The sequence below is a fragment of the Furipterus horrens genome, unplaced genomic scaffold (genome assembly GCF_987537825.1).
Source record: "Furipterus horrens unplaced genomic scaffold, mFurHor1.1.pri manual_scaffold_13, whole genome shotgun sequence".
Classification (NCBI taxonomy): Eukaryota; Metazoa; Chordata; class Mammalia; order Chiroptera; family Furipteridae; genus Furipterus; species Furipterus horrens.
In genome coordinates this window covers 55,679,458-55,706,210 of record NW_028327183.1, presented here as the reverse complement: position 1 = coordinate 55,706,210, position 26,753 = coordinate 55,679,458, and the positions used below count along the sequence as shown (strand labels likewise).

The window sequence follows — 26,753 nt, the reverse complement described above, 5'->3', positions numbered from 1 at the left end:
AGTCAGAGATGTGGGCATACCCCTTGGATGAGGGGAGCGGTGGAAAGATGGAGGGCCCATCCAATCTCTGCCCTGGTTGCCTGCAGGGGCCCATGGGGCTGTCTTAGGACTGAGGACCCCAGGGAGGAGCAGAAAGCTAGGGAGCCGTGGTGATACTGTGGCCTGACCCTCAGCAGAAGGCACCCCGCCCTGGGCTGGGTGTGTGTTTGTGTCCCCCTCACACTTCCTCTCTCTGACTCCCTCGTGTCTGTGAGCAGGATACCTTCTCCGTCTCTCCTGTCCCGTCCGCTGAGGCCCAACTCCTCCTTGCTGCCCTTCTCTGTGCGTGAGGGACTCCTCACCTGACACTGATTCCACCTCCACGCGCTGGGCAGAGGCACCAGGAGAGGACAGTTCACAGGCTGTGATTACAACATGGTGAACTTACTGACCATCTGTGTTGACCAGTAACTTCTGCTCTATCTTCCTCATCGCAGAGAAGTTGGAAGCTCAGCTCTCATGGCTGTCGTGAGGAGCAGCAGCGCCCGAGACATGAGGACCCTCCATCTGGTGTCATTTCTGGGGCCTGATTGAGACGCGGGCAGCAGGGACGTGTGCAGGAAGGACTGCTTGGGAGCCACAGGCTTATCCCTCCCTCCCCCCAGCCTGCAAGTAACTCAGAGCTGCGGGGCGTCCTCGGTAGAACGGCAGGTGAGCACAGACGGAAAGGGCACAGGAACGCGCTGCTCACCCTGGATCCTGCACCCCCACACCCCGGAGTGATGGTGGGCTCCCACCATGGGCCTGAGCCCTCAGCACTGGGCCCTGAGGGCATCTCTGACCTGGGGGCTCCCACCTCCCGTGAAACAGCATGTGGACAGGGGACAACTTCTAAGGTAAAAGGGACCCACAGGGAACCATGTGGTTGACTTGCATTTGTTTTTTATGACGTAAAATTCATGTAACATAGAATTGAGGCTTTTAAAGCATAGAATTCCCTGGAGTTTAGTAAATTCACGATGCTTCACCATCACGTCTCTCTAGTTTCAAGAGGTTTTCATGCCCGAAAGGAAAACACCAAGCTGCCTGGCTCCAGTCCCTCCTGCACGTCAGCCCCTGAGAAACCACATGATTTCTGTCTCAATGGGCTCCCTTCTCCTGGACATTTCATTTAAAATCACAGAAATGGGACCTTTTGTGTTTAGCTTTTTATTTAACTGAAAAAGTTTGATGTTCACTCACAATATGGCAGGTGCCCATACTTTGTTCCTTACATTTAAAAAAACATTCAGGCTATGAAGACACAACATTTGGTCGTATGAATGGGATCCAGCATGAAGAAGTGTGTAGATGTGGATCCAAACCAGCCATGTGGGTGACCGTCATGCCACTGGAGTGAGAACAGAAGGACAGTCAATGGGTGTCTGTGATGACCGGGAGGCACAGCCCCACAGTGGGATGGAGGGAGGTGGCTCACCAGAAAGATGGCTCATCTTTTCTGCCCCCAGATGTCACCATCCACGTCTGCTCCCCTGGACGATCTCATCAGTACTTTCCCCAGCTGCGGCCCAGACTGTCCCTCACCACGTCCTGGGACATCAGCTGGGTTCCACGTTTCCCCACTCTGAACGGTGCCCGTCCCCTCTGTGTCCACGTCCTGGCTGCAGCGTGGGCCCTCCCCTCGCTGTCTCGAGCCTGAAGCAGCAGCACCCCGAGGGCCACCAGGACCAGACCAGCCACGCCCATGCGGGTGAGATTCTCCACCGTGTAGTCCTGGGGGTGGAGGCTAGGGATTGTGGGTAAAGTGGTCTCAGGGGTCAGGGCAGACAAAGTCACCCCAGAATCACGGATGTCTACCCAGGGCACCTGTCTCCCTCTGACAGGACAAGACCCTCTGCCCCAGCCCCTGAACCCATAGTTTCTCCGACTCACCGGTCTGGGGGTCTGTCTTGTTCTGTGATGGGCTTATGGTGCCGGCTGCTCCTGAGAACCCCAAAAAGATGGGACCTGACCCAGCCTGTCCCTGTGTTCTCAGATCTAATACCCACTTCTGGAAATATAAGCTCTGTGTTGTCCTTAGTGACACCTTTCTCTGCGGAAGAACGTCCCCTCTGGAATCCTCATTGCTCACGCCAATGTGGATCCCCATTTCTCTATCCCGGTGAAACCTATTTTGGTGGTTCCCCAAGTTCACAACAGTTTTCTCTCCAATTCAGTGGAGCTCTGCTCTGTTCTGGTTTCACTGAGGGACCCAGGACCACGTTGCCTAATTCCTTTGGGAGGAGAGTACCCACTTATTCTATAGCCAAGGACACAGTTACTCGGATGAGGGGATGGTGGTCTTGAGGTCCGATGTCAGGATCCCTTTGGATTGAGGGTCTGGGCCTGACCCCCTTTTTAACCAAGTTCATCCCGTTCACCTGGTGTTTTATCACCTATTTATTTCATCAGTAATAATTCTTCACGTCGTCAGGACTGCCTACCATAAGATATGTGTGCAAGTTTATTATGCTTCTATGTAATTTACATGTATGCACATATATTCATACATATACACACTTACACATACAAGCACACACTGATCTATGCATGTTATTTACAAATGCTAGTGCTGAGTCAGTACGTCATTATGACAGCATTTCTGGTTTTCTGTGGATGAGCAGATAAATAGCAAACGTGTGAATCCACACCGGGTGAAATATGCTGGTCAGACTCACACACACACACACACACACACACACACAAACACACACTCTGAGGGAAGGAGACTATATCAGGTGCAGGAGGCAGGTCTGCTCTGTGTAGGGTCAGGAGTGAAGGTCTTCCTTGGACGTGACCGTTGAGCTGATTTCTGAACGGGGAGGAGGGGCTTGAGCAGCCCCGTGAGGACCCGTCTCTCTCCCTGAGCCTCTCGCTCTCACTGCTTCTCACTCCCAGGGCCTCTGGGCCCAGAACCCTGGCACCTCCTCCCCTGACCGGCCACCAGGGCTGCCCCTGAGACCTTCCTTCCCACTAAGTCACTCAGGGGCCAGGATGAGTCGTCCTCACCTGAGACCAGGATCTCCAGGGTGTCACTGGGTTGTGACCACACCTGGGGGGTGTTCCCGTAACAGCCCTAGCATCTGAACATCCACCTGCAGCCGGGGGTCACGAGGCCCACAGGGAACAGGGCCTGGAAGAGCCCACTGGGGTGTCGCTGTGAGTACAGGGTCCAGGGGAGCCTGTCCTCTCCTTCCTCAGTCAGAATGAACCTGCCAAATCCCTCCCATGAGCGACACTGGAGGGTCATGTTCCCTCCTGAGGTCATGACATGGCTGGGCAGGGCTGAGAGGCTGGGTTTGCTGCTGTAGGATCCTAGGAGAGAAGGAAACAGCAAGTTAAATGGGGCTCACACCTCCCTCGTGTCCCCCAGGGCTGGGCTGTGAGGGGGAGACACCCTGAGAACACCCCCTTCCTGAGGGCAGAGCCTGAGGCTGGGACCCCTGAGTGCCCTCTCACCTGTCACCACCAGCTCCAAGGGGTCACTGCGATCTGACCGGCCAGCAGGGCTGAGGTAGTAACAGCGATAGCTCCCTGCAGTGTACTCTGTCATGTATGTGATGGAGACCTTGGCCTTGTCCCTGGGCTCCAGAAGCTTCTGTCTGTCCCAGGGCACTGGGCTTCCCTCTTTGTCCACACGGTACTCCTCAGCCTCCAGGGTCCCCTGACACCAGATGGTCACGGGGCTCCCCCAGGGGATCACAGGGCCTGGCTCAGCCCAGAGGGTGGATTTGGGGAGGGTCCCTGGAAGGAAAAAGTGGCTGGGTCAGAAGTCATTTCCGAACCCCAGTGCCCGACTGTCAGTCCCGAACATCTCAGACGTTCTTCATCCGTCAGCCCAGACCTGCAGTTCTCCACCCCCAACCTCCGAGAATGTGGCTTCTTATCCCAGTGAGGACAGGGACCTGGGACACCTGGGGAGTCTCACCTGCCTGCAGTGGGGTACTCAAGCCCACGCTCAGGCCTGGAAGAGATGTGCTGTGAGCGACCTGCCCTGAATCCTGAGCAGGACCCTCCTCCCTGTGAGCCCCGAGTCCTGGGTCCTGGCAGAGCAGGGCTCCCCTTCCCGCTCCTCACGTCTCACCCAGGCAGAGCAGGGCCGTGAGGGTGGGGGTCATGGTGTCTCTCCTCAGTGAGCCCCGCTGTGCAGAAGGAAGAGGCCTCGGTGTCCTCAGGGTAGACAGACACACAGGGTGTGGCCACTCAGAGGCTGGCCCTCCCTGTCACGGGGGTGTCACGTCAGCAGCCTCTCAGGAAGGGGAACAGGGTCTCTCCAGGAGCCCGGCCCTCATTCCCATAGTGAAGCAGGTAACAGATCTCGAGCCTCCTGAGACGCCCCTTGCAGGTGAATCGACTCAGGGCACGTCCTTCCAGGTCAGAGCCTCCCCCATGTGCCCACCCCCTCAGCCGTCCATAACTACCTGCCTGTGTGTCTTCCCCGTGGACAGTGGTCACCTGGGCCCTGCAGATGCTTCAGGAAGGCGTGGTCCCTGTGCCTGCAGAGCTCGGACCACACAGACACGTACCCCTCTCGCTGTGCAGGCAGGTCCAGTGTCACCATGACCGTGAGCACCAAGGGCAGATGCAGGGAAGGAGGGGAAGGAAAAGCGCCCCTCCCCCTGACCCCAGAGTGTGGCTTCTCTTTCTACCCCAACCTCTCATGAACTTCTCCTTTTTCTTGGCAACACCGTCCACCCACTCCTTCCAGGAAACCAGCCTGACTCACTCCTGCTCCTCTGAGCCAGTTCCCTGGGCAGAGCTGTCCCCACACCCTGCGTTCTGCCCTCTGGTCTTCACCCCTTGAGGACAATGAGTGGGTTAATGCTCTCATGTTGGTGACAAAGCTCATTCTTAGTTAAATGCTCCTCCACCGTCCACTGACCTTGTGTTATTGAGCAGTAATACTCGGTCTCTGGGCCTCAGTTTCCCCACCTGCAACGTGTCATCATGAACCCCCACTCCTCAGAGCGGCTGTGGGTAGCTGTGCCTGGGACATGGAGGGACCTGTCCTTGCTGATTTACAGATCCGATGAAGATGTGTGGGCTGAGAAATGAGAGGATCACGGTACCTGACTCTACAGTCAGGGTGGATGGTGGACAGGCCCCCTCAAGATCCCCCATGTGCTCCTAATTTCTGAAATACACACCAGGCTCAATGCAGGAAAGGAGAAGTAAAAGTTCCCAGTATCACAGGCACCTACCACAAATAAAACAGGCCAAAGCTGAGTGGCCGCCAATGCCTGGCATGAGCTAGGGGTCATCCAATGGGAGACTCCACTCTGTGGTCAGAAAAAAATCTGCCGGGTACTCCCACGTAGGGAGGGGACTTGGGGCAAGAAGGCAGTTGGAAGAAGTGTTTCCCCCTCCCCAGCTTTGGGGGTGGGCGCTGGGATATCTCTGCCCACTGACGGCCCATGGTCAGCACTGAGTCATGTCCCCTGTGTGTGTGAAGCTGAGTCAATTCAGTGTCATCTGACATGGGTGTCTGGGCAGGCTTGTGTGAGGCTCACATTGGAGCCATCTTTTCTTTTCGTTTTTTAAAAAAATATTTTATTTATTAATTTTCAGAGAGAGGGGAAGGGAGGGAAAAGGAAAGGGAGAGAAATATAAATGTGTGGTTGCCTCTCACCTGCCCCCAACTGGGGACCCAGCCTGAAACCCAGGCCTGTGCCCTGACTGGGAATCAAACTTGCGACCCTTTGATTCACAGGACAGCACTCAATCCACTGAGCTATGTCAGCCAGGGCTGGAACCATCTTTTTCCAGGCACAACATGGTCAGATGCTAAGTTTGGGGAGCGCACACCACGGTGTGGGGCATGTTAGCCCTTTCAGGTCTGAATATCAGGACAGCAAACTCTCTGTGGACAACTGGGCATGTGGGAGGTTCATGTCCAACAGGAATGGACATCAAGAAGAAACCCTCCAAATGACACCTACTGGTGTGAAAGACTGTCTACAGAGTCATTAATGGGACAAAGATTTCTGAGAAAACACTAGGAGTATATGGAACTCATTTTAATGTAAGCATGTTTAAATATCTGGGAAAAATAGGGAGCTCAGCGAGCTCAAGAAAAACTACAAAGAACTCCAGGGAAACTACAAGGAATTTACAGAGCATTACACCAGCATGAAGAAGGAATAGAAGCTTTCAATAAGAGCCAGGAACAAATGAAGAATACAATTTCTGAACTGAAGAACAAAGTAGAAGGAATTAAAAGCAGGCTAGAGGAAGCAGGAGATCAGATCAGCGAGCTGGAGGACAACGTAGACAAAAATTCCCAGACACTGCAACAAAACGAAAATAGACTGAAAAAGAATGAAGAGGTTTTAAGAGAGCTGCAGGACAGCATAAAACATAATAATATCTGTATCATAGAAATCAGAAGGAGAAGAAGAGGAGCAAGGGATAGAAAACCTGTTTGAAAAAGTAATGACAGAAAACTTCCCTAACTTGACGAGAGGAAAAATCATGCAAGTCCAGGAAGCACAGAGGATCCCAATGAAGGTCACCTCCAAGACACATCCTAAGTAAAATGACAACATTGAAAGACAAAGAGAGAATAATAAAAGCAGCAAGAGAGAAACAGCTAATAACATACAAGGGAGCTCCAATAAAGCTACCATTAGATTTCTCAACAGAAACACTACAAGCCAGAAGAGAATGGCAAAATATATTTCAAGCAATGAAAAACAAAGGCCTACAACCTAGAATACTCTACCTAGCAAGGCTCTCATTCAAAATGAAAGGTGAAATAAAGAGTTTCCCAGACAAAAGAAGGCTCAAAGAATACGTCTCCACGAAGCCAGCATTGCAAGAGATGCTAAAGGTTCTGCTTTAAGAAGATGAAGAAACAAAGAGAGACAGAGAGGAACACAAGTACAAAGGGGAAAAATGACAATGAATAAGTACCTATCAATATCAACAAAAGAACTTATGCACCCCTATGATCCCAGCAGTACTGTTTACAATAACCAAGTGCTGGAAGCAGCCTAAGTGCCCGTCTGTACATGAGTGGATCAAAAAACTGTGGTCCTTTTACGCAATGGAGTACTATGTAGCGGAAAGGAAGAAGGAACTCCTACTCTCTGCAACAACATGGACGGAACTAGAGAGAATTATGCTTAATGAAATAAGCCAGGCAACAAAAGAAAAATACCATGTGATATCACCTAATGCAGAAAACTGAGGAACAACACAAACAAGTGAGCAAAATTGAACCAGAGGTATGTAAACAAGGAATAAATTAACAGTAACAAGGGGGGTTGGAGGAGGCAGAGATGGGGGTAAGAAGGGGAAGGGTCTAGTCAAAGAATGTGTATGAATGACCCATGAACATGGACAATGGGGTGGGGACTGACTGTGGGAGAGGGGTGGGCTGGGTGGGGGGAAGCAATGGGGAAAAAAGTGAGACAACTGTAATGGGAAAACAAACAAAAATGTTTAGTAGAAAAAAATGAAAGCAAAATAAACAAATAAATGAGCCAGCAACCCCCCCTCCAAAAAAACTTCACACATAGGAAAGTGAACAAAATAAAATGTAAAGTATGGGAATGCAAGTTCAGTGAATATTAGAAGGACAAGTATTTTCCTTCACACTGTATATTTTTTCCCTACCTGATCCCTCCAAAATTTGGCATTCTGAAGTAAGTAATGACATAAGGTTCTTTGCATAAAACTAATAAGAAAGGTTGCTAATAGAGGTTTTGTCGACCATGACTGACTGGAATGTCATGCCTAAAGGAGACATGCCTGGGCTCTGGTTGTTACCAAAAAGAACTGGGATTGACTTTTGAAGGTAATAAAAGCCCATGAGAAGAAAAGGCCTGGTACCTTGGTTGGTTGTGCGGTCCATGGTAATCTTTCCAGGGAAGGAACGAAAGTTGCTTTCCTGAAAGATGGCTAGAAGAAACCTTAAGGCACAATGGAAAACCTGAAGGACTTGGAAAAGACAGGTGTTTACAGGCAAGGCTGAATGCCAGGTATGTGGCTCAACTTCTGTGCCCTGAAGGGCAGACTGAAGGTCACCCTAAATGTTCCTTGTGTAAGTTCCAGGAAAACAGACTTAAAGATCATATGTGATCATTTTCCGCTCTTGTTGTGTTTATGCAAACAAACAGGATAAATTAAAAATGAACTTAATGCAGTCCCTTTAATGACAAGGAGGGTAATCTTAAGGAGAAAAATCGTAATTCAAAGAAAATCACAATGCTCAGTGGTAGACTATAAACTACTGCAGCTAACTGTCTTTAAAGTTTATTTTTATTTAAAGTTTGTTTTCATTTGAAAGTTAAACTAGGTCTGTGACATCATCAAAGATGATTAATTTACAGGCAAGAATGTCAAATGTTTTGCCACTGGATGTCTTCCCAGATGGGAAAAAATAAAAAAGAAGTCACCAAATGGAAGTCACGAAAATCATTGAGCAAACCTTCCAACACTGCACTATATTTAACCCCTAAACAGATTGCACAGGGCTCTATTCCTTCTTTTTTTTAAAAAAAAGATTGTATTTATTTATACTTAGAGTAGAGGAAAAGAGGGAAAGAAACATTAATACGTGGCTATCTGTTGCATGCCCCCAACTGGGGACGTGGTCTGTAACCCAGGCATGTGCCCTGATTGGGTATCAAACTGGCAACCTTTTGGTTCACAGGCCAGTGCTCAATCCACTGAGCGACACCAGCTGGTGCCATTCCATCTTTTTATTGATAGTGTTTCTCCTGGTATGCTGACCTGCTGGATGAATGATGTCCCTTTTTGAATGTTGTGGAATGGAATGACCCTGCGTGCCTTCTTTTGAGAATCTTTTCTTATGGACCCGCCACCACGTTTGAAGATTGACACGCATTGTTCTTGGGGATTTAATTTGTGCTTTTGCACTGCCCTTGGGTAGCGCCTGGTGAGCACATACCTCCCATCCTTCTTTTTCAGTCATGGGGTTTTGTGATGTGTGCTTGCTTCATAACATGAGTCACGCTGGTCAACGTTGCTGTGGGAGGAGCTCACGCCTGCATACACATTTTCGCCAGCATGTAGACGCTGTGGTCACAACTCTACATTTCCTCTTTTTCACTCCCCCCATTGGCTGAAGTGATTTTCACCTCCCCCACAAGTGCACATGAGTTCTGAGTCCATCTATCACCAGATCTGATATGTTTTCTTTTGCCTCTTGCAGGAATGTTCTGGGGTGATGCTGTCACAGTTTTGCTGACATGGCGCCATCCCACTGCGGTAGGAATTAGCATTATCTCTAAAAGATTATAGATACGGGTCAACACAGGGTGCATGGAGTGGTGTGGAGCAGGCAGCTTACTCAGTGGTGACAATAATTCTGTAGTCTCCCAACTCTGCATTCGGCGGAGTCTCATTGACATTATGGGTTGGCCATAAATAGGGAATTTACATTCCAGAAATTGGCAGATGTCACAAGTTGGAGCACCCTATGGCATGTTTCTTCAGGGCAGCACACACCAGGTGGTTCGTTCAAACACCCACATGTCGATGCCAGGTGAGAACTGTTCTGGGGAGATGGCACATGAGGCAGCTGATGAAGGCAGGGAGGACGAGGGGAAAGGGAGAGGGTGGTAGGCATTGGATTTATAGTTCCCAGGCTTGTATCTGGTTTAGTTAATTTAATCATTTCTTGAAACCAGGTTAACTTCCATGAACTGAAGAGAAGAAGATGCAACAATAATTATCTGCTAAAGGAGACTTCTGGCCAAGATGGAGGCCTAGATAGATCTGTGTGTCTCCCTCCACAACTAAGAAGGAACACAACTACCTCAAAACTAGAGACAACCAGAAGTTCCAGAAAATCAAGCTACATAGAAGTTCAACAAAAGAAGATATAAAGAAGAAATACTCATCCAGACAGGTAGGAGGGGTGGAGCCAGGGTGGAGAGGATGCGGTGTGGTCGCAGCAGCAATGGCGGCAGCGGCAGGCCGGCAGAAAGCAGAGTCACGCCTTTTAAAAAGTCGTGAGGGTGGAGGAGAGCAAAGGGGAAAAAATGGGACTACTGTAACAACATAATCAATAAAATATACTTACAAATATAATTATCTGGTAAAGTAGTGATTAGAAATGAGGAGCACTTTATTACATAACAGTAAAGGACAGGAGCTTTGAATGTGCGGACTCAAATCAGCCACAGGGGACGAACCCTCATGTGAGGAAAGAAGGGGAGTCATTGAAGACAAAGAGAGAGAAAACACACATTTACTGTGGCAGAGTCCTGTACAGGGGCCCTCAGACACTCCCTGCACCCAAACCGTGCTTCCTCTCCCAGACAAATTCGCAGAGAGTTGCCCCAGCTGCGGCCGAGAGTGTCCTTCACCACGTCCTGGCCATTAGATGGGCTCCATGCTCCCGCACTCTGCACGGTGCCCGTCCCCTCTGTGTTCACGTCCTGGCTGCAGCGTGGGCCCTCCTCTCACTGTCTCGAGCCAGACCCAGCAGCACCCCGAGGACAAGCAGAACCAGACCAGCCACACCCATGCGCATGAGATTCTCCACCGTGTAGTCCTGGGGGTGGGAGGCTAGGGATTGTGGGTAAACAGGTTGCAGAGGTCAGGGCAGAAAAAAGTCACCCCAGAATCCTGAATGTCCACCCAGGGCACCTGCCTCCCTCTGACAGGACATGACCCTCTGTCCCAAGCTCCTCAACCCAGACTTTCTCTGACTCACTGTCCTGGGGGTCTGTCTTGTTTTGTGATGGGCTGATGGTGCCGGCTGCTCCTGAGAACCACAAAAAGATGGGACCTGACCCCAGCCTGTCCCTGCGTTCTCAGGTCTAATACCCACTTTTCACAACATAGGCTCTGTATCGACCTTAGTGACACCTCTCTCTGCGGAGGAAGGTCCCATCTGGACTCCTCATCGCTCACATGAATGCAGATCCCCATTTCTCCATCCCGGTGGAACCTATTTTGCTGGATTCCCAAGTTCACAACAGTTTTCTCTCCAATTCAATCGAGCTTTGCTCTGCTCTGGTTTCACTCTGGGACCCAGGACCACGTTGCTTAATTGCTTTGGGAGGAGAGTATCCACTTATTCTACAGCTGAGGACACAGGTACTGGGATGAGGGGATGGTGGTCTTGGGGTCCGATGTCAGGAGCCTATTGGGTTGAGGGTCTGGGCCTGACCCTTTTTTAACCAAGTTCATCCCATCCCTCTGGTGTTTCATCACCTATTTAATCCATCAGTAATAATTCTTCACATAGGACAGCCTACCATAGGATATGTCTGCGAGTTTATTATGCTTGTATGTAATTTACATGTATGCACATATACACACACATATACACATTTAGACATTAAAGCACACAGAGATCTATGCATATTATTTACAAATGCTAGTGCTGAGTCAGTACGTCATTATGACAGCATTTCTGGTTTTCTGTGGCTGAGCAGATAAGTAGCAAACATGTGAATCCACACAGGATGAAATATGCTGGTCAGACTCACACACACACACACACACATGCGCACTGAGGGAAGGAGACTATATCAGGTGCAAGGAGGCAGGTCTGCTCCGGGCAGTGTCAGGAGTGAAGGTCTTCCTTGGACGTGACCGTTGAGCTGATTTCTGAACGGGGAGGAGGGGCTTGAGCAGCCCCGTGAGGACCCGTCGCCCTCCCTGAGCCTCCCGCTCTCACTGCTTCTCACTCCCAGGGCCTCTGGGCCCAGAACCCTGGCACCTCCTCCCCTGACCGGCCACCAGGGCTGCCCCTGAGACCTGCCTCCCCACTAAGTCACTCAGGGGCCAGGATGAGTTGTCCTCACCTGAGACCAGGAGCTCCAGGGCGTCACTGGGCTGTGACCACACCTGGGGGGTGTACCTGTAACAGCCGTAGCATCTGAACGTCCACCTGCGGCCGGGGGTCACGGGGCCCACAGGGAACAGGGACAGCACCTGCCCACTGGGGTGTCGCTGTGAGTCCCGGGTCCAGGGGAGCCTGTCCTCTCCTTCCTCAGTCAGAATGAACCTGTCAAATCCCTCCCATGAGCGACACTGGAGCGTCACGCTCCCTCCTGAGGTCACGACAGGGCTGGGCAGGGCTGAGAGGCTGGGTTTGCTGTGCAATCCTAGGGGAGAAGGAGGCAGTGTGTTAAATGGGGCTCACACCTCCCTCACGTCCCCCAGGGCTGGGCTGTGAGGGGGAGACACCCTGAGAGCACCCCCTTCCTGAGGGCAGAGCCTGAGGCTGGAACCCCTGAGTGCCCTCTCACCTGTCACCACCAGCTCCAGGGGGTCACTGTGCTCTGACCAGCCAGCGGGGCTGAGGTAGTAACAGCGATAGATCCCTGCCGTGTAATCTGTCATCTGTGTGATGGAGAACTTGGCCTTGTCCCTGGGCTCCAGTGGCTTCTGTCTGTCCCAGGGAACTGGTCTTCCCTCTTTATTTAGAAGGTACTCTTCAGTCTCCAGGGTCCCCTGACACCAGATGGTCACAGGGCTCACCCAGGGGATCACAGGCCCTGGCTCAGCCCAGAGGGTGGGTTTGGGGAGTGTCCCTGGAAGGAATAAGTGGCTGGGTCAGAAGTCATTTCCCAACCCCAGTGCCCAGCTGTCAGCCTGGAACATCTCAGACGTACTTCATCCGTCATTCCGGACCTGCTGTTCTCCACCCCCAACGTCCCAGGGGGTGGCCCTTTGTCCCCAGTGAGGACAGGGACCTGGGACACCGAGGGAGACTCACCTGCCTGCACTGGGGTCCGCAGGCCCACGCTCAGCCCTGGAAGAGAGGCGCTTTGAGAGAAGTGCCCTGAATCCTGAGCGGACCCTTCTCCCCGTGAGCCCCCGAGTCCTGGGTCCTGGTAGAGCAGGGCTCTCCCTCCACCCCCTCATGTCTCACCCAGGCAGAGCAGGGCCGTGAGGGTGGGGACCATGCTGTCTCTCCTCAGTGAACCCCACTGTCCAGAAGGAAGAGGCCCCAGTGTCCTCAGGGTAGACCGATCCACAGGGTGTGACCACTGGGAGGCTGGCCCTCCCTGTCACGGGGTGTCACGTCAGCAGCCTCTCAGGAAGGGGAACATGGTCTCCCCAGGAGCCTGGCCCTCATTCCCATGATGGAGCCAGAAACATCCCAAGCCTCCTGAGATGACCCTTGTAGGTGAGGTGCCCCAGGGCACGTCCTTCCAGGTCAGAGTCTACCCCACGGGGCCTCTTGCCCCTCAGCTGTCCATCAGCATCTGCCTGTGCGTCCTCCCCGTGGACAGTGGTCACCCGGGCCCTGCAGGTGCCTCAGGAAGACGTGGTCCCTGTGCCTGCAGAGCTCAGACCACAGAGACACGTCTCCCTCTCACTGTGCAGGCAGGTCCAGTGTCACCGTGACCATGAGCACCAAGGGCACATGCAGGGAAGGAGGGGAAGGAAACACATGTCCTTCCCCCTGGCCCCAGAGTGTGGCTCCTTCATATAACAGCCCCCATCCAACTTCTCCTTTTTTGTAGCAAAATGATCCACCCCACCTCCCTGGGAACCAACCTCAGAGTAATCCTGCCCCTCAGGGGCCCTTGTCCCTCAGAAGAGCTGTCCCTTCATGCTGTGGCCCCGTCTTCATTTATGGCACAATGAGTGGGTTACTTCTTTCATTTGGGGGAGAAAGCTGATTTCCATTGAAATATTCCTCCGTGGTCCACGGCCTGTGTGACCTGAGCGCTCACGTTCCATCAGTCCCTGAGCTACAGTTTCATTGTTGGCATCATGTCACGAACCTCCATCCTCAGAGGAGGTTTGGGGTCAGCGTTCCTGTGTGGGTGGGCGGGGTCCATCCTTGGTCATTTCACATCCGATGAAGATGTTGGGATGAGACATGAGAAGTCAGGTGATGGTCCCCACAGTCTAAGGTGGGCTACAGCTGTGCCCGCTCAAGAGCCAATGCCATTTCAGAGGAAACCAAAACCAAAATCAAAAACGAAAGTTTCCAAAATGGAGAAGGAACCACAACAGAGAAAGGAGGCCAAAGCTGGGGGCCTCTCTGTATCCAGGGGTTCCCAGAATAAAGGCTCCTGCCCCTGTGTGGGCATGACAGGTACCCTAGTGTCCCCTCAGCAGGGAGAAAGTCTTTCACTAGGTGCAAACTGGAAGCTCTGTGGTCCTCTCGACCATCTGGGATGTCTCTGCCCACTGATGCAGTGCCCGGTCACAGCACTGAGCACTGAGTCACGTCGTGTGTGTGTGTGTGTGTGTGTGTGTGTGTGTGTGTGTGTGAAACAGACTCAATCCAGCCTAGTCTGACATGGGTATCTGTCCAGGTCTTAGTGTGAGGCTCACCTTGGAGTCATCCCTGCCAGGCACATCCTGGTCAGATGCTAAGTTTCAGCAGCAAATGTCATGGGGCAGAGTAACTGAAACTCTCCACCCGCTCTCAGTCCCAAGGCCAGGACAGCCCTGGGAGGGACTGTGTGTGGAGAACCAGGTGTGTGTGAGCTGAGGTGAGTGTCAGCATGGATGGATCCAGACTCACAGTGGTGTGAGCACAGCCTACAGAGTCAGTAACGGGGGTCGTCATATCTGAGGGAACAGAACACGGAGGTTAGGGAATAGTCCTTTTACTGTATATTTAGCTATCTGAAAAAATAAAGGAGACACTTGTATTCTTCAAACAACAGGGGTTATATTATAGAAGAATATGGAATTTTAGAATCAAATTAGGCAAACATCTTAGAGGTAGAAAAAAATTTTGCAATAACACTCAAAATATTATTTCCATGAAAATCAAGATGCAGCTGAAGATACAATTATGAAACTGGAAGGCAGCAATGGGGAAATGTTTAGGGTGCAATACGGGGGAGTGGAATTAGACAATAAGATACAGGGAGACTAGAAAGAGAGAATCCCATGGATATGGGGAGTTTCAGGAAAACGTGGTGAGGATGGCATCTGCTACAGCCCTAGAGGCTAACAGCTGGGTGTTTTGCAGAGAAGCAGAGAGCACACCCAGTGCCAGGGACCACAAACCAGGGTTTAAAAAATTATTATTTCAGAGAGTTGGGTTACAGTCCACTCTCTGAGTTTCACTTCTAACATCAATGTGCTCATTCAAACTGATGGCATTTCTGAAGAAACTATTATCTGATGAGGACACAAGGGCTCGTTGGGTCCAGAGGACATTTTTAGGAATGATTTCAGATTTATCTGTCCTAATCAGGATGCTATGTTTTAAAACAAGACCCTACTTGTATCCATGTATTCAGTTCTCTGAAACAGACTGTGCTCTGAGCTGAAGAGAAGTCTACACTGAGGGATGTGCCTAATAGAAATAAGGAAGCATGTAGACTCACACACGGGAAAGGGAACCAGAGCACGAGGGTGCGGATCCAAAGCAGACACACATGTAGCCTCACACCATTGGAGTGAGAAGGGAAGGGAATCATTCAAAGAAAATCAGTAATAGTTGGGAGGACCCGTCTGCAGTTCAATAGCACCAGAGTCTCTACAGGCAACGCTTAAGACGTATTTCATCATGTCAACAACTTGTACTGCTGTTGACGTTCTGAACAGTCAGGTCTCTCACTTTGTGCTCCACATGTTTTTGAGAACTTCCTGCTCAACAAGATTTATTTTCAATAATCTACCTCATCAGATGGTGGACTTGTCTTCTGCATTCACGTCCTCACTGCATTGTGGGCCTTCCTCTCACTGTCTTGAGCCTGAAACAGCAGCACCCCAAGGGCCACGAAGACCAAGCCAGCGATGCCCATGCGGATGAGATTCTCCACCGTGTAGTCTTGGAGGGGGGAGGCAAAAAAATGGGGGTAAAGAGGTCATAGAGGTCAGGGCAGACTCAAATCACCCCAGTTCCCCTGGATGTCCACCAGGGCACCGGCATTTCATTGACAGTTCGACATCCTGAGCCCAACCCCATAACATATTTTCTCCTACACTCGAGTCTTGGCATCTGAATAGTTTTGTGATCATCCCAGAGTATCAGCTGCTCCAAAGGAAAAGAAAACATAGGATATAAGTGAGGAAATGTAGAAATGCTTGTCACCTCTTCTGATCTTAAATGGGTCTCTTACAGTCACAGTGCCCATCACTGTCCCTGAGGCGAGCATCTTGGGTGTCTTACGTTGCATTTTATTAGAAAGAAAAGATGAACTTGGGGGACTGTAATTTATTCTGAAAGTCAGCACATGAAGAAATGAAGGGCTGGGTCTACCTTTTCATTACTCTACCTCAGCTAGCATCTTTTATTTGTGACTTAGAAATATAATTTCCACTTGACAATTCTTTCTTCTTTCTATCATACTTTCAAAAATAAATGATGGAATATGTATAATCCACAAATTTTTTGGATCGTGCACTAACATAACCCATAAGTGTTCATTCATTTTGTTGTCTAATAGATCATAAGAATCTAGCAAAATGGCAAAATAAAATATTTAGATAGATACCTGCATGAATGTACAGGCCTCTGTACACACAAGGTAAACTCTGATTATGTGACAAATAAAATTCCAGGAAATACAGGGAAATCTTGGAGGGGGAGGGGCACTGACACGACTTCCTGTGAGAGGTGTTTTGGAAAATGACCCGATTCAGCTGACAACCTGGTGCTCATGGAAACTGAGCAGAAATCCTGCCGTCTCTCCACGTCCACGTAATGACACTGGTCCCCAGAGGAGACAGGACATGCTCAGAGTGGACTCGTGTTGTATATCCCACAAGGGTTCACTGGCACCAATTCTGTCAACTGATTTAGCTTTTTAAATACCAGGCAGGATAGGCTTCTGCTTTGAAACATGAGAGGACCAAGTCCCAGATACGGTAGAATTTTGTCACTGGGACCGTCTCAAGGGGAATGAGCCAACGCCATGTCAGCCTAGACTCTCAGTGGTTCCTCAATCACCCTGACCCAGAAACAAGAGTCCCCTTTACTCTGTCTTCCTCTGTGGGCCTCAGTGCACAGGCGCCGGGATGATGCAGGACCCGGGAATCAGCACCACGGACAGAGGCAGGCTTGGCTCCCACTCTTTGCTCCCCACCTGAGCTGGGCATCTTCCCCTTCATGCATCTCCTCTCACACTGACCACACAGGACCCAGTGACCGCAGTGCTACTTGAGACATGCGGTCCCATCCTTAAGTCTTCACCGTAATCCCCGGGATATTAGAAACAAACCCTTCTGTAAATATGTGATGTGTTGAAGCATAAACTCAGAAACTAGCCCAAGACAGGTGGACTTTGTGTGTCTGCTTGGCTAGGAGCACTCCGCTACCCCATAGACATACAGTTTGCTCATGTGGGTGAGGGTCTGTGAACCCTAAATGCTGCCTGAATCACGAACCAGAGGAGGAAGTGGGACTGTGCTGCCTCTTCATGTCACTTACAGTCCTATTTACTTTCTCCAAATGTTGGCCTTTCACACTCTTTAGTCTGCTCCATGCACACGCCCAGTACCTCCTGGATCCTCAGACGGGGTGAGGCCTAGAGAGGGGGGACACCTTATCTTCTCTGTCTCTTTATGGGGTGAGATTCCCCCTATCGATGAGTACATTGTTTCTCTTTTCTCCCCATCCCAGCCCAGAGCTCTCCTGGGACAGTCTGCTCCCTCAGTGGACAGGGTAGGAGTCCCTCACCTGAGACGGTGAGCTCCAGGGCGTCACTGGGCTGTGACAGCAGGTAGGGGGAGGTGCTGTGTGACCTGTAGCACCTGTAGGTCCCTTTGTCGCCTGAGGTCACAGGACCAATGATGAAGTTGGCCTGAGAAGGGGAAGCCGTGTCCTGCAGACGAAGCTGCCGGGGAGGGTCCAGGGACCCCTCCCTGTGCAGGTGGAAGGTGTCAGACCCGACCTCGGATCCACACCGCAGGGTCACGTTTGCTCCCAAGGGCACCGAGGGCCCTGGCTGGGCTGAGAGGGAGGGTTTTGTGTACAGTCCTGGCGGGGAGGAGGGGTGTGATGTGCATAGAGCCCCCCCGCATCCTCTGCCCCTGGCCCTGAGCTGAGGGACCATGTCATTCACCAGGGACACTCTCTGGGACCCCTCGCAGCTCCTCTCTGTCCCTCTGGGAGGGTCTCCTTCATCCCCATGCCCTGAACTCCCCCTTCCTTACTCCTCTCCCTAAATCTCAGCCCCTCCCAGCCTCTGCACCAGGTCCCTCACCTGCACCCCACACCACCATGGTGACCCTGGGCTGAGCCCTCATCAGACAGGACGGGACGGGGCAGGGTCCTCACATGCGATCAGGATGTCCAGGGGGGCGCTGGGGGCCGACCACGCGTGGGAGAGGCTGAGGCCGCAGTAGCACCTGTACTGGCCCACGTGGGTGTGGTTCACCCGGCCCAGGGGGAAGTCGGGGCTGTGCTGCCCACTGAGACCCTGGGGACCTGGGGGCCCCGCATCCTTGGTCAGAGCGAATCTGTCACAGCCGGGCTCTGAGTGACACTGGAGGGTCAGGCTGTCTCCTCGCAGCAGCAGTGCGCCCGGCTGGGCCGAGAGGGAGGGCGCCCTGTACACGCCTGGGGAGGGGGGTCATCAGCACCCAGGGGACACACCCACCACCCACGGGGCCGCAGGGAGAGTTCTCCTAGTCCCTCCCTGAGCCTCCCCCTGTGATCTGTCCCCAACACACCAGTGTTCTTGACCCCACGACCCCCAGGGCTCTACTAGGCACAAGGTTCAGATCAGTTACTTGGGTACAGGAAAGAACAGAAGACAAGTGTGGGCCACCTCACCTGTGACCTCGATGTGCAGAGGGTCACTGGGGTGTGACCGCAGGTTGGGGTAGGAGCTGGAAGAGCTGTAGCATGTGTAGGTGCCCCCATGGGAGGAGCTCACGGGGCCCACAGGGAAGGTGGCCTGGGTCCACCACCTCCCAGCAGAGAACCTCAGTTCGGGTTCCATGCTTCGGGGCGGGTCAGTCCCTCCCTCCGTCAGCAGATACATGGTGCCCACGATGTTCCGTGATCTGCACAGGAGGAACACGTTCCCTCCCACGGCCACCACTGGGCTTGGCTGGGCTGAGAGGGAGGGGGCCTCGTCCACTCCTGAGGGAGAAGGAGGACAGGAGGTGAAGGGACCATCACCCCACCTTCCCCAGGTGTGGGCTGTGAGGGGTGAGGCCCCTGAAACCACACTGTTCCCTTCAGCCTCTGAGGAGGAGCCCGCAGTGGGGAGGGGACCCGGGTTTGCCCTCACCTGTCACCACCAGGAGCAGCGCGTCACTCCGCTCGGACGTTGTGTTCCCAGTGCTGTAGGCACACTGGTATAGCCCTGCGTGGTGTGCACCCACAGACTGAATGAAGAACCCGGTCTTCACGTTGGGGACCCGTGGGGTCCTCGTGTCCACGGGCTCAGTGCTGTTGTTTTGATACAGAGCGTAGCCCTCCGCCTGCAGAGGCCCCTGACACCAGATGGTCACAGGGCTCCCCCTGCTGACCACGGGGCCTGGGTCAGCCCAGATGGAGGGCCTGGGGAGGACTCCTGGAAGGGAAGCAGACCTGGGGTGTAAGGGGTGTCCTTGTCCCCTCAGTTTCCCAAGCTGTAACTCCAGGGCCCCTCCTAGACTGGTCCTCATCAGCCTAGACCCATGTGTGCCCCCAGCTGCCCAGTGGTGATTTGGGGCTGAAGCAGCAGGTTTGGGGGGCGACTCACCGGCCTGGACGTGGTCCCATGGGCCCCGACACAGCCCTGGAAGAGAGTCGGGTGAGATTGTCCCCCTTCCGCACACACAGGAGCTCCAGAGCTGCTCTGGCCCCTGAGCACCGGGGTCAGACCCGGGGCTGAGCACACCTCTCCTCCCCCCAGGACTTCTGTCCCCACTGAGCCTCCTCGGTCCTGGGTCCTTTTGGGGAAGAAGATCTGGGAGGTGAGGGGACCCATCCTTCCCTTTTATCCCAAACTCACCGAGGCAGAGAAGAGCAGTGAGGGTCGGGGTCATGGCTCTGTCTCCCTGGGTTCCCAGTGGTCAGAATGGCATATGAGGTCCACAGAGCCCAGCAGGACAGAGACACACGGGGTGTGACGAGGTCCTGGACTGTGGGACAAGTCACAGTTTCCTTCCCTGCCACAATCTGGTTGAGGAAACAGCAGGTTCTGGCAGTTTGAAACCAGAATGAGTCTCAGCAGACCTCACACGCCTGCCTCCACCTCATGGGAACCCAAATCCAGAGGGTGACACCTCTCCCAGGACAGGAGGGGAGAGGACACAGGGCAGGACTCAGGAGCAGCCCAATTTCTGTTGTAGCTTCGACTTCCTTTTCTCAAACCCACGTGACCTTGGGAATTTCACTTCACTTTCTCCAGACTCTAAATGCAAATTTACTTCCTGTTTTTCTCCAACCCCACAACCAACGGATGTTTCCTGAGCAGTTGCCTGTCCTGCATGAACTTCACTGGGGGAGGTGACCTCTCCCCCCTGGACACATGCAGTGCTGATCTGTGACACCAGGCAGCACAAACATGTATATGGTGGGTGATGTGGGTGTCATTTCTGTAATTTGTTGAAAAGGAGAAAAACAGGACAGAAAGAATCAGGGAGCCTCTGGCACCTTAGTCATGGAGTGTGGGGACCTGCTGGTGAGGGAGGGACCGGGACACCCTGGGGGTCAGCACAGGGCACTGAGGAAGGGGGTGGTTCTTCTAGTCACCAGCATGTGCTGTGCCCTGTCACATGGACCTCGCTCCCAGCAGGTGCTCCTGGGCTTGTCTTTAAGGTATTGGAAGCCTGTTCATTATTGGGGTGTGTGAGCAGATTGCTGCTTCGAGAAGATTCCGCTCCATGGGGAACAGACCGCAGGGGTGGGGAGCGGGTGATAAACTGATGAAGCTCCCACCTCTTCTCACCCCCATGGAATGAGCTGCTCAGTCCTCTCAGCGGTTTATGACAATTTCTCATGAAAGCCTAACACAAACCCCATAAAAGAAGTACATCTGAAGCTGCGTGAGAAGCTACAGAAACTTCTTTGTCATTATCTGGTCTAGGACGTGTGCCGAGGCCTCTGCTCTGAGAAGGTTGGCTCAGGGGGTACCACGACAAGGCACCGTGTGGTCACAACCCAGGTGTGAGGGTCTGGGGAGGGGGGTGGTCACTGGGATGGGTTTGGTTTGCTGGCAGGTATGGGGACGCACCCCGGCTTGGTGGAAACTCCCTGCCCTGCAGAGGTTTCAGGATCGTGGGTGCGGAGAACTGAGCTGTCCCGGACACTGATTTCTGTCTGGGAGGAACAGAGGCGGCAGTTCTCTCTAGAGGAGAAAAGTCCTGAACTCCTTTTCCTTGTGCCTTTTATTGAGAAGGATATACAGTCAGGATACACAAGTCACCAATTAACCCCAAAGGCTTTGGCTAATATTAACTTCGAGGGATTACAAATAACAATGGAAGGAGCACAGTGATTGGTTTAGGTCTAGGTGTGCGGGATTCTTGTGCCAGAGAACGACCAGGTGCAGATTTTCATACATTTTTTTTGGCGTGTGATTTTGGACATTTTGTTTATGTTAAGGAGGAGATACACAGAGCAAGGCAAGCTTCACAGCGTCATGTACATCCTTCAAGCCTGACTTCCCACGGGAACCCTTGGTGCAAATATTTGGTCTTGCCTGCCTCCAGCTTTCCCAGTTTTCCGGTTAAGACTTACAGGCCCTTTGCAAGGCATAGCGCACAGTGGGGCTACAGTTCCCAATACCACACAAAGCTGCCATCTACAGGGAGGAGGGGGCTCTGCTTGGGGTGGAGAGTTGGGCTCAGCCCGCTCGTCAGCAACAGGCACCGTCAGGCGGAGTGACTGGATGTTGCTGCTGCGAGTGGACACCTGTGGGAAGGCTCTGTGCAGGGGAGGGACTGGGACAGGTGAGTTCAGGTCCCCGAGAGGAAAACACCTTCACTGGGTGGGACAGTCTGCAGGAGGCCAGAGAGGAGGGTGTCGGGATCACACCCACAGGAGGTCCTGGGTCTTCATCTGAGGGGACAGTGGTGCTGAACTGGTCCCAGAGAGAAGGGCTGGAGTCAGAGGTGTGGGCATATCCCTTGGGTGAGGGGAGCGGTGCAAAGATGGAGGGCCGATCCAATCTCTGCCCGGGTTGCCTGCAGGGGCCCATGGGGCTGTCTTCGGACTGGGGACCTCAGGGAGGAGCAGAAAGCTAGGGAGCTGTGGTGACACTGTGGCCTGACCCTCAGCAGAAGCCACCCCGCCCTGGGCTGGGTGTGTGTTTGTGTCCCCCTCACACTTCCTCTCTCTGACTCCTGCGTGTCTGTGAGCAGGAGCCCTTCTCCGTCTCTCCCGTCCCGTCCCCTGAGGCCCGTGTGCCCCTCGCTGCCCGTCTCTGTGCGTGAGGGACTCCTCATCTGACACTGATTCCACCCCCACGCGCTGGGCAGAGGCACCAGGTGCGGACAGTTCACAGGCTGTGATTTACAACGTGGAGAACTTACTGACCGTCTGTGTTGACCAGTAACTTCCGCTCTATCTTCCTCATCGCAGAGACGTTGGAAGCTCAGCTCTCACGGTTGTCGTGAGGAGCAGCAGTGCCCGAGACATGAAGACGCTCCATCTGGTGTCATTTTGGGGGCCTGACTGAGACGCGGGCAGTGGGACGTGTGCAGGAAGGACTGCTTGGGAGCCACAGGCTTATCCCTCCCTCCCCCCAGGCTGCAAGGGACTCAGAGCTCTGGCCCATCCTTGGTTGAACGGCAGGTGAGCACAGATGGAAAGGACACAGGAACTCACAGCTCACCCTGGGTCCTGCACCCCCACACACTGAAATGATGGTGGGCTCCCACCATGGGGCTGAGCCCTGAGCACTGGGCCTTGAGGGCATCTCAGACATGGGGGGTCCTGCCTCCCATGAAACGACATGTGGACAGGGGACAACTTCTAAGGTAAAAGGGACCCACAGGGAACCATGTGGTTGACTTGCATTTGTTTCTGATGACGTAAAATTCATGTAACATAGAATTGAGGCTTTTAAAGCATAGAATTCCCTGGAGTTTAGTAAATTCATGATGTTGCACCATCACGTCTCTCTAGTTTCAAGAGGTTTTCATGCCCGAAAGGAAAACACCAAGCTGCCTGGCTTCCGTCTCTCGTGCACATCAGCCCTGGAGAAACCACATGATTTCTGTCTCAATGGGCTCCCTTCTCCTGGACATTTCATTTAAAATCACAGAAATGGGACCTTTTGTGTTTAGCTTTTTATTTAACTGAAAAAGTTTGATGTTCACTCACAATATGGCAGGTGCCCATAGTTTGTTCCTTACATTTAAAAAAACATTCAGGCTATGAAGACACAACATTTGGTCGTATGAATGGGATCCAGCATGAAGAAGTGTGTAGATGTGGATCCAAACCAGCCATGTGGGTGACCGTCATGCCACTGGAGTGAGAACAGAAGGACAGTCAATGGGTGTCTGTGATGACCGGGAGGGACAGCCCCACAGTGGGATGGAGGAGGCGTCTCACCAACAAGATGAATCACATTTCCTGCCCCCAAACCTCGCCACCGCATCTGTTCCCCTTGACGATCTCAGCAGCAGTTCCCCAGCTGCAGCCCAGACTGCCCTTCACCACGTCCTGGGTCATCAGATGGGCTCGGCTCCCCCACTCTGAACGGTGCCCGTCCCCTCTGTGTTCACGTCCTGGCTGCAGCGTGGGCCCTCCTCTCACTGTCACGAGCCTGAAGCAGCAGCACCCCGAGGGCCAGCAGGACCAGACCAGCCACGCCCATGCGGATGAGATTCTCCACCGTGTAGTCCTGGGGGTGGTAGGCTAGGGATTGTGGGTAAAGAGGTCTCAGGGGTCAGGGCAGACAAAAGTCACCCCAGAATCACGGATGTCCACCCAGGGCACCTGCCTCCCTCTAACAGGACAAGTCCCTCTGCCCCAAGCCCATCAACTCAGAGTTTCTCTGACTCACAGCTCTGGGGGTCTGTCTTGTTCTGTGATGGGCTGATGGTGCCGGCTGCTCCTGAGAACCACAGAAAGATGGAACCTGACCCCTGCCTGTCCCTGCGTTCTCAGGTCTACTACCCACTTCTCACAACATAGGCTCTGTGTTGTCCTTAGTGACACCTTTCTCTGCGGAGGAACGTCCCCTCTGGACTGCTCATCGCTCACGCCAATGCGGATCCCCATTACTCCATCACGGTGTAACCAATTTTGGTGGTCCCCAAGTTCACTACAGTTTTTTCTCCAATTCAATGGAGCTCTGCTCTGCTCTGGTCTCACTCTGGGACCCAGGACCACGTTGCTTAATTGCTTTGGGAGGAGAGTATCCACTTATTCTACAGCTGAGGACACAGGTACTGGGATGAGGGGATGGAGGTCTTGGGGTTCGATGTCAGGAGCCCATTGGGTTGAGGGTCTGGGCGTGATCCCCTTTTTGACCAAGTTCATTCCGTTCACCTGGTGTTTCATCACCTATTTATTTCATCAGTGATAATTCTTCACGTTGTCAGGACTGCCTGCCATAGGATATCTGTGAGACTTTATTATGCTTCTATGTAATTTACATGTATGCACATATATGCACACATATACACACTTACACATAGAAGCACACACATATCTATCCATATCATTTTCAAATGCTAGTTCTGAGTCAGTATGTCATTATGACAGTATTTCTGGTTTTCTGTGGATGAACAGTTAAATAGCAAACATGTGAATTCACACCAGAGGATGAAATATGCTGGTCAGATTCACACACACACACACACACACACACACACACACACACTAAGGGAAGGAGAATATATCAGGTGCAAGGAGGCAGGTCTGCTCTGGGCAGGGTCAGGAGTGAAGGTCTTCCTTGGACGTGACCGTTGAGCTGATTTCTGAACGGGGAGGAGGGGCCTGAGCAGCCCCGTGAGGACCCGTCGCCCTCCCTGAGCCTCCCGCTCTCACTGCTTCTCACTCCCAGGGCCTCTGGGCCCAGAACCCTGGTGTCTCTGCCCCTGACTTGCCACCAGAGTTTCCACGGAGATCTGTGTCCCCACTAAGTCACTCAGGGGCCAGGATGAGTCGTCCTCACCTGAGATCAGGAGCTCCAGGGCCTCACTGGGCAGTGACCACACCTGGGGGGTGTTCCTGTAAGAGCCGTAGCATCTGAACGTCCACCTGCGGCCGGGGGTCACGGGGCCCACAGGGAACAGGGCCTGCACCTGCCCACTGGGGTGTGGCTGTGAGTCCCGGGTCCAGGGGAGCCTGTCCTCTCCTTCCTCAGTCAGAATGAACCTGCCAAATCTCCCCCATGAGACACACTGGAGGGTCACGTTCCCTCCTGGGGTCACGACAGGGCTGGGCAGGGCTGAGAGGCTGGGTTTGCTGATGTAGAATCCTAGGAGAGAAGGAGGCAGCGTGTTAAATGGGGCTCACACCTCCCTCATGTCCTCCAGGGCTGTGCTGTGAGGGGGAGACACCCTGAAAGCACCCCCTTTCCTGAGGACAGAGCCTGAGGCTGGGACCCCTGAGTGTCCTCTCACCTGTCACCACCAGCTCCAGGGGATCACTGCACGCTGACCAGCCAGCGGGGCTGAGGTAGTAACAGTGATAGATCCCTGCGTGTAGCTCTGTGATCTGTGTAATGGAGGTCTTGGCCTTGTCCCTGGGCTCCAGTGGCTTCTGTCTGTCCCAGGGCACTGGGCTTCCCTCTTTGTCCACACGGTACTCCTCAGACTCCAGGGTCCCTTGACACCAGATGGTCACGGAGCTCCCCCAGGGGATCACAGGCCCTGGCTCAGCCCAGAGGGTGGGTTTGGGGAGGGTCCCTGGAAGCAATCAGGGGCTGGGTCACAAGAGATTCCTTATTCCCAGTTCTCAGCTCTAAGCCTCCAATTTCCAAGATGTCACTCATGGATAAGAAAGCCTGGCCGCCAAGAATGCGGCCCCTTGTCCCCAGGGAGGAGGGGACCTGGGACACCTGGGGAGACTCACCAGCCTGCACTGGGGTCCGCAGGCCCACGCTCAGCCCTGGAAGAGAGGCGCTGTGAGAGACGTGCCCTGAATCCTGAACGGGACCCTCCTCCCCATGAGCCCCCGAGTCCTGGGTCCTGGCAGAGCAGGGCTCCACCTACCCCCCCTTCACATCTCACCCAGGCAGAGCAGGGCCGTGAGGGTGGGGGCCATGATGTCTCTTCTCTGGACCCTGCTGTGCAAAAGGAAGAGGCCTTGGTGTCCTCAAGGTAGACAGACGCACAGGGTGTGGCCACTGGGAGGCTGGCACTTTTTGTCACGAGGGTGTCACGTCACCAGCTTCTCAGGAAGGGGAACAGGGTCTCCCCAAGGGCATGGCTGTCATTCCCATGATGGAGCCGGAAACAGACCTCGAGCCTCTTAAGACGTTCCTTGCAGGTGAGGTGACCCATGGGATGTCCTTTCAGGTCAAAGCCTCCCCCATGGGGACCCCTCCCCCTCAGCCTTCCATCAGCACCTGCCTGTGTGTCCTCCCCGTGGACAGTGGTCACCTGGCACTGCAGGTGCTTCAGGAAGACGTGGTCCCTGTGCCTGCAGAGCTCAGACCACAGAGACACGTCCCCCTCTCACTGTGCAGGCAGGTCCACTGTCACTGTGACCATGAGCACCAAAGGCACATGCAGGGAAGGAGGGGAAGGACACGCGCATCCTTCCCACTGGCCCCAGAGTGTGGCTCCTTCCTATAACAGCCCCAATCCAACTTCTCCTTTTTTGTAGCAACTGCATCTACTTCTCCTTCTTGGGAACCAGCCTCTGAGTCATTCCTGCCCCTCAGGGGCCCTTGTTCCTCAGAAGAGCTGTCCCTTCATCCTGTGGC

The 26,753-nt window shown here is 53.1% G+C and overlaps 3 protein-coding genes and 1 pseudogene across 4 annotated transcripts; all 4 read right to left on the bottom strand.

Annotated features, from left to right (window-relative positions):
- Positions 1-1,114: 1,114 nt before the first annotated feature.
- LOC149995466 (leukocyte immunoglobulin-like receptor subfamily A member 5) lies at positions 1,115-4,394 on the bottom strand. The gene is given in 6 exon segments (XM_090261166.1): positions 1,115-1,765; positions 2,555-2,562; positions 3,035-3,333; positions 3,478-3,762; positions 3,947-3,982; positions 4,103-4,394. Coding segments are annotated over 6 exon segments (903 nt in total). The 5' UTR covers positions 4,137-4,394; the 3' UTR covers positions 1,115-1,524.
- A 6,915-nt stretch (positions 4,395-11,309) lies between these two features.
- LOC149995465 (leukocyte immunoglobulin-like receptor subfamily A member 5 pseudogene) lies at positions 11,310-12,629 on the bottom strand (annotated as a pseudogene). The gene is made up of 3 exons (XR_016507607.1): positions 12,614-12,629; positions 12,252-12,536; positions 11,310-12,107 (listed from the first exon to the last, which is right to left on the bottom strand). The product of XR_016507607.1 is annotated as a leukocyte immunoglobulin-like receptor subfamily A member 5 pseudogene (transcript).
- A 2,112-nt stretch (positions 12,630-14,741) lies between these two features.
- LOC149995464 (leukocyte immunoglobulin-like receptor subfamily A member 6) lies at positions 14,742-19,965 on the bottom strand. The gene is given in 7 exon segments (XM_090259239.1): positions 14,742-15,754; positions 17,606-17,905; positions 18,206-18,487; positions 18,704-19,015; positions 19,167-19,451; positions 19,623-19,658; positions 19,875-19,965. Coding segments are annotated over 7 exon segments (1,371 nt in total). The 5' UTR covers positions 19,909-19,965; the 3' UTR covers positions 14,742-15,632.
- A 3,629-nt stretch (positions 19,966-23,594) lies between these two features.
- On the bottom strand, positions 23,595-26,103 carry LOC149995463 (leukocyte immunoglobulin-like receptor subfamily A member 5). Its single transcript, XM_090259238.1, has 6 exons — positions 26,056-26,103; positions 25,898-25,933; positions 25,447-25,731; positions 24,996-25,301; positions 23,880-23,930; positions 23,595-23,731 (listed from the first exon to the last, which is right to left on the bottom strand). The coding sequence occupies exons 1-6, from the start codon at positions 26,087-26,089 to the stop codon at positions 23,595-23,597; spliced, it is 849 nt and encodes a 282-aa protein (XP_090115364.1). The 5' UTR covers positions 26,090-26,103.
- Between the last annotated feature and the right edge of the window lie 650 nt (positions 26,104-26,753).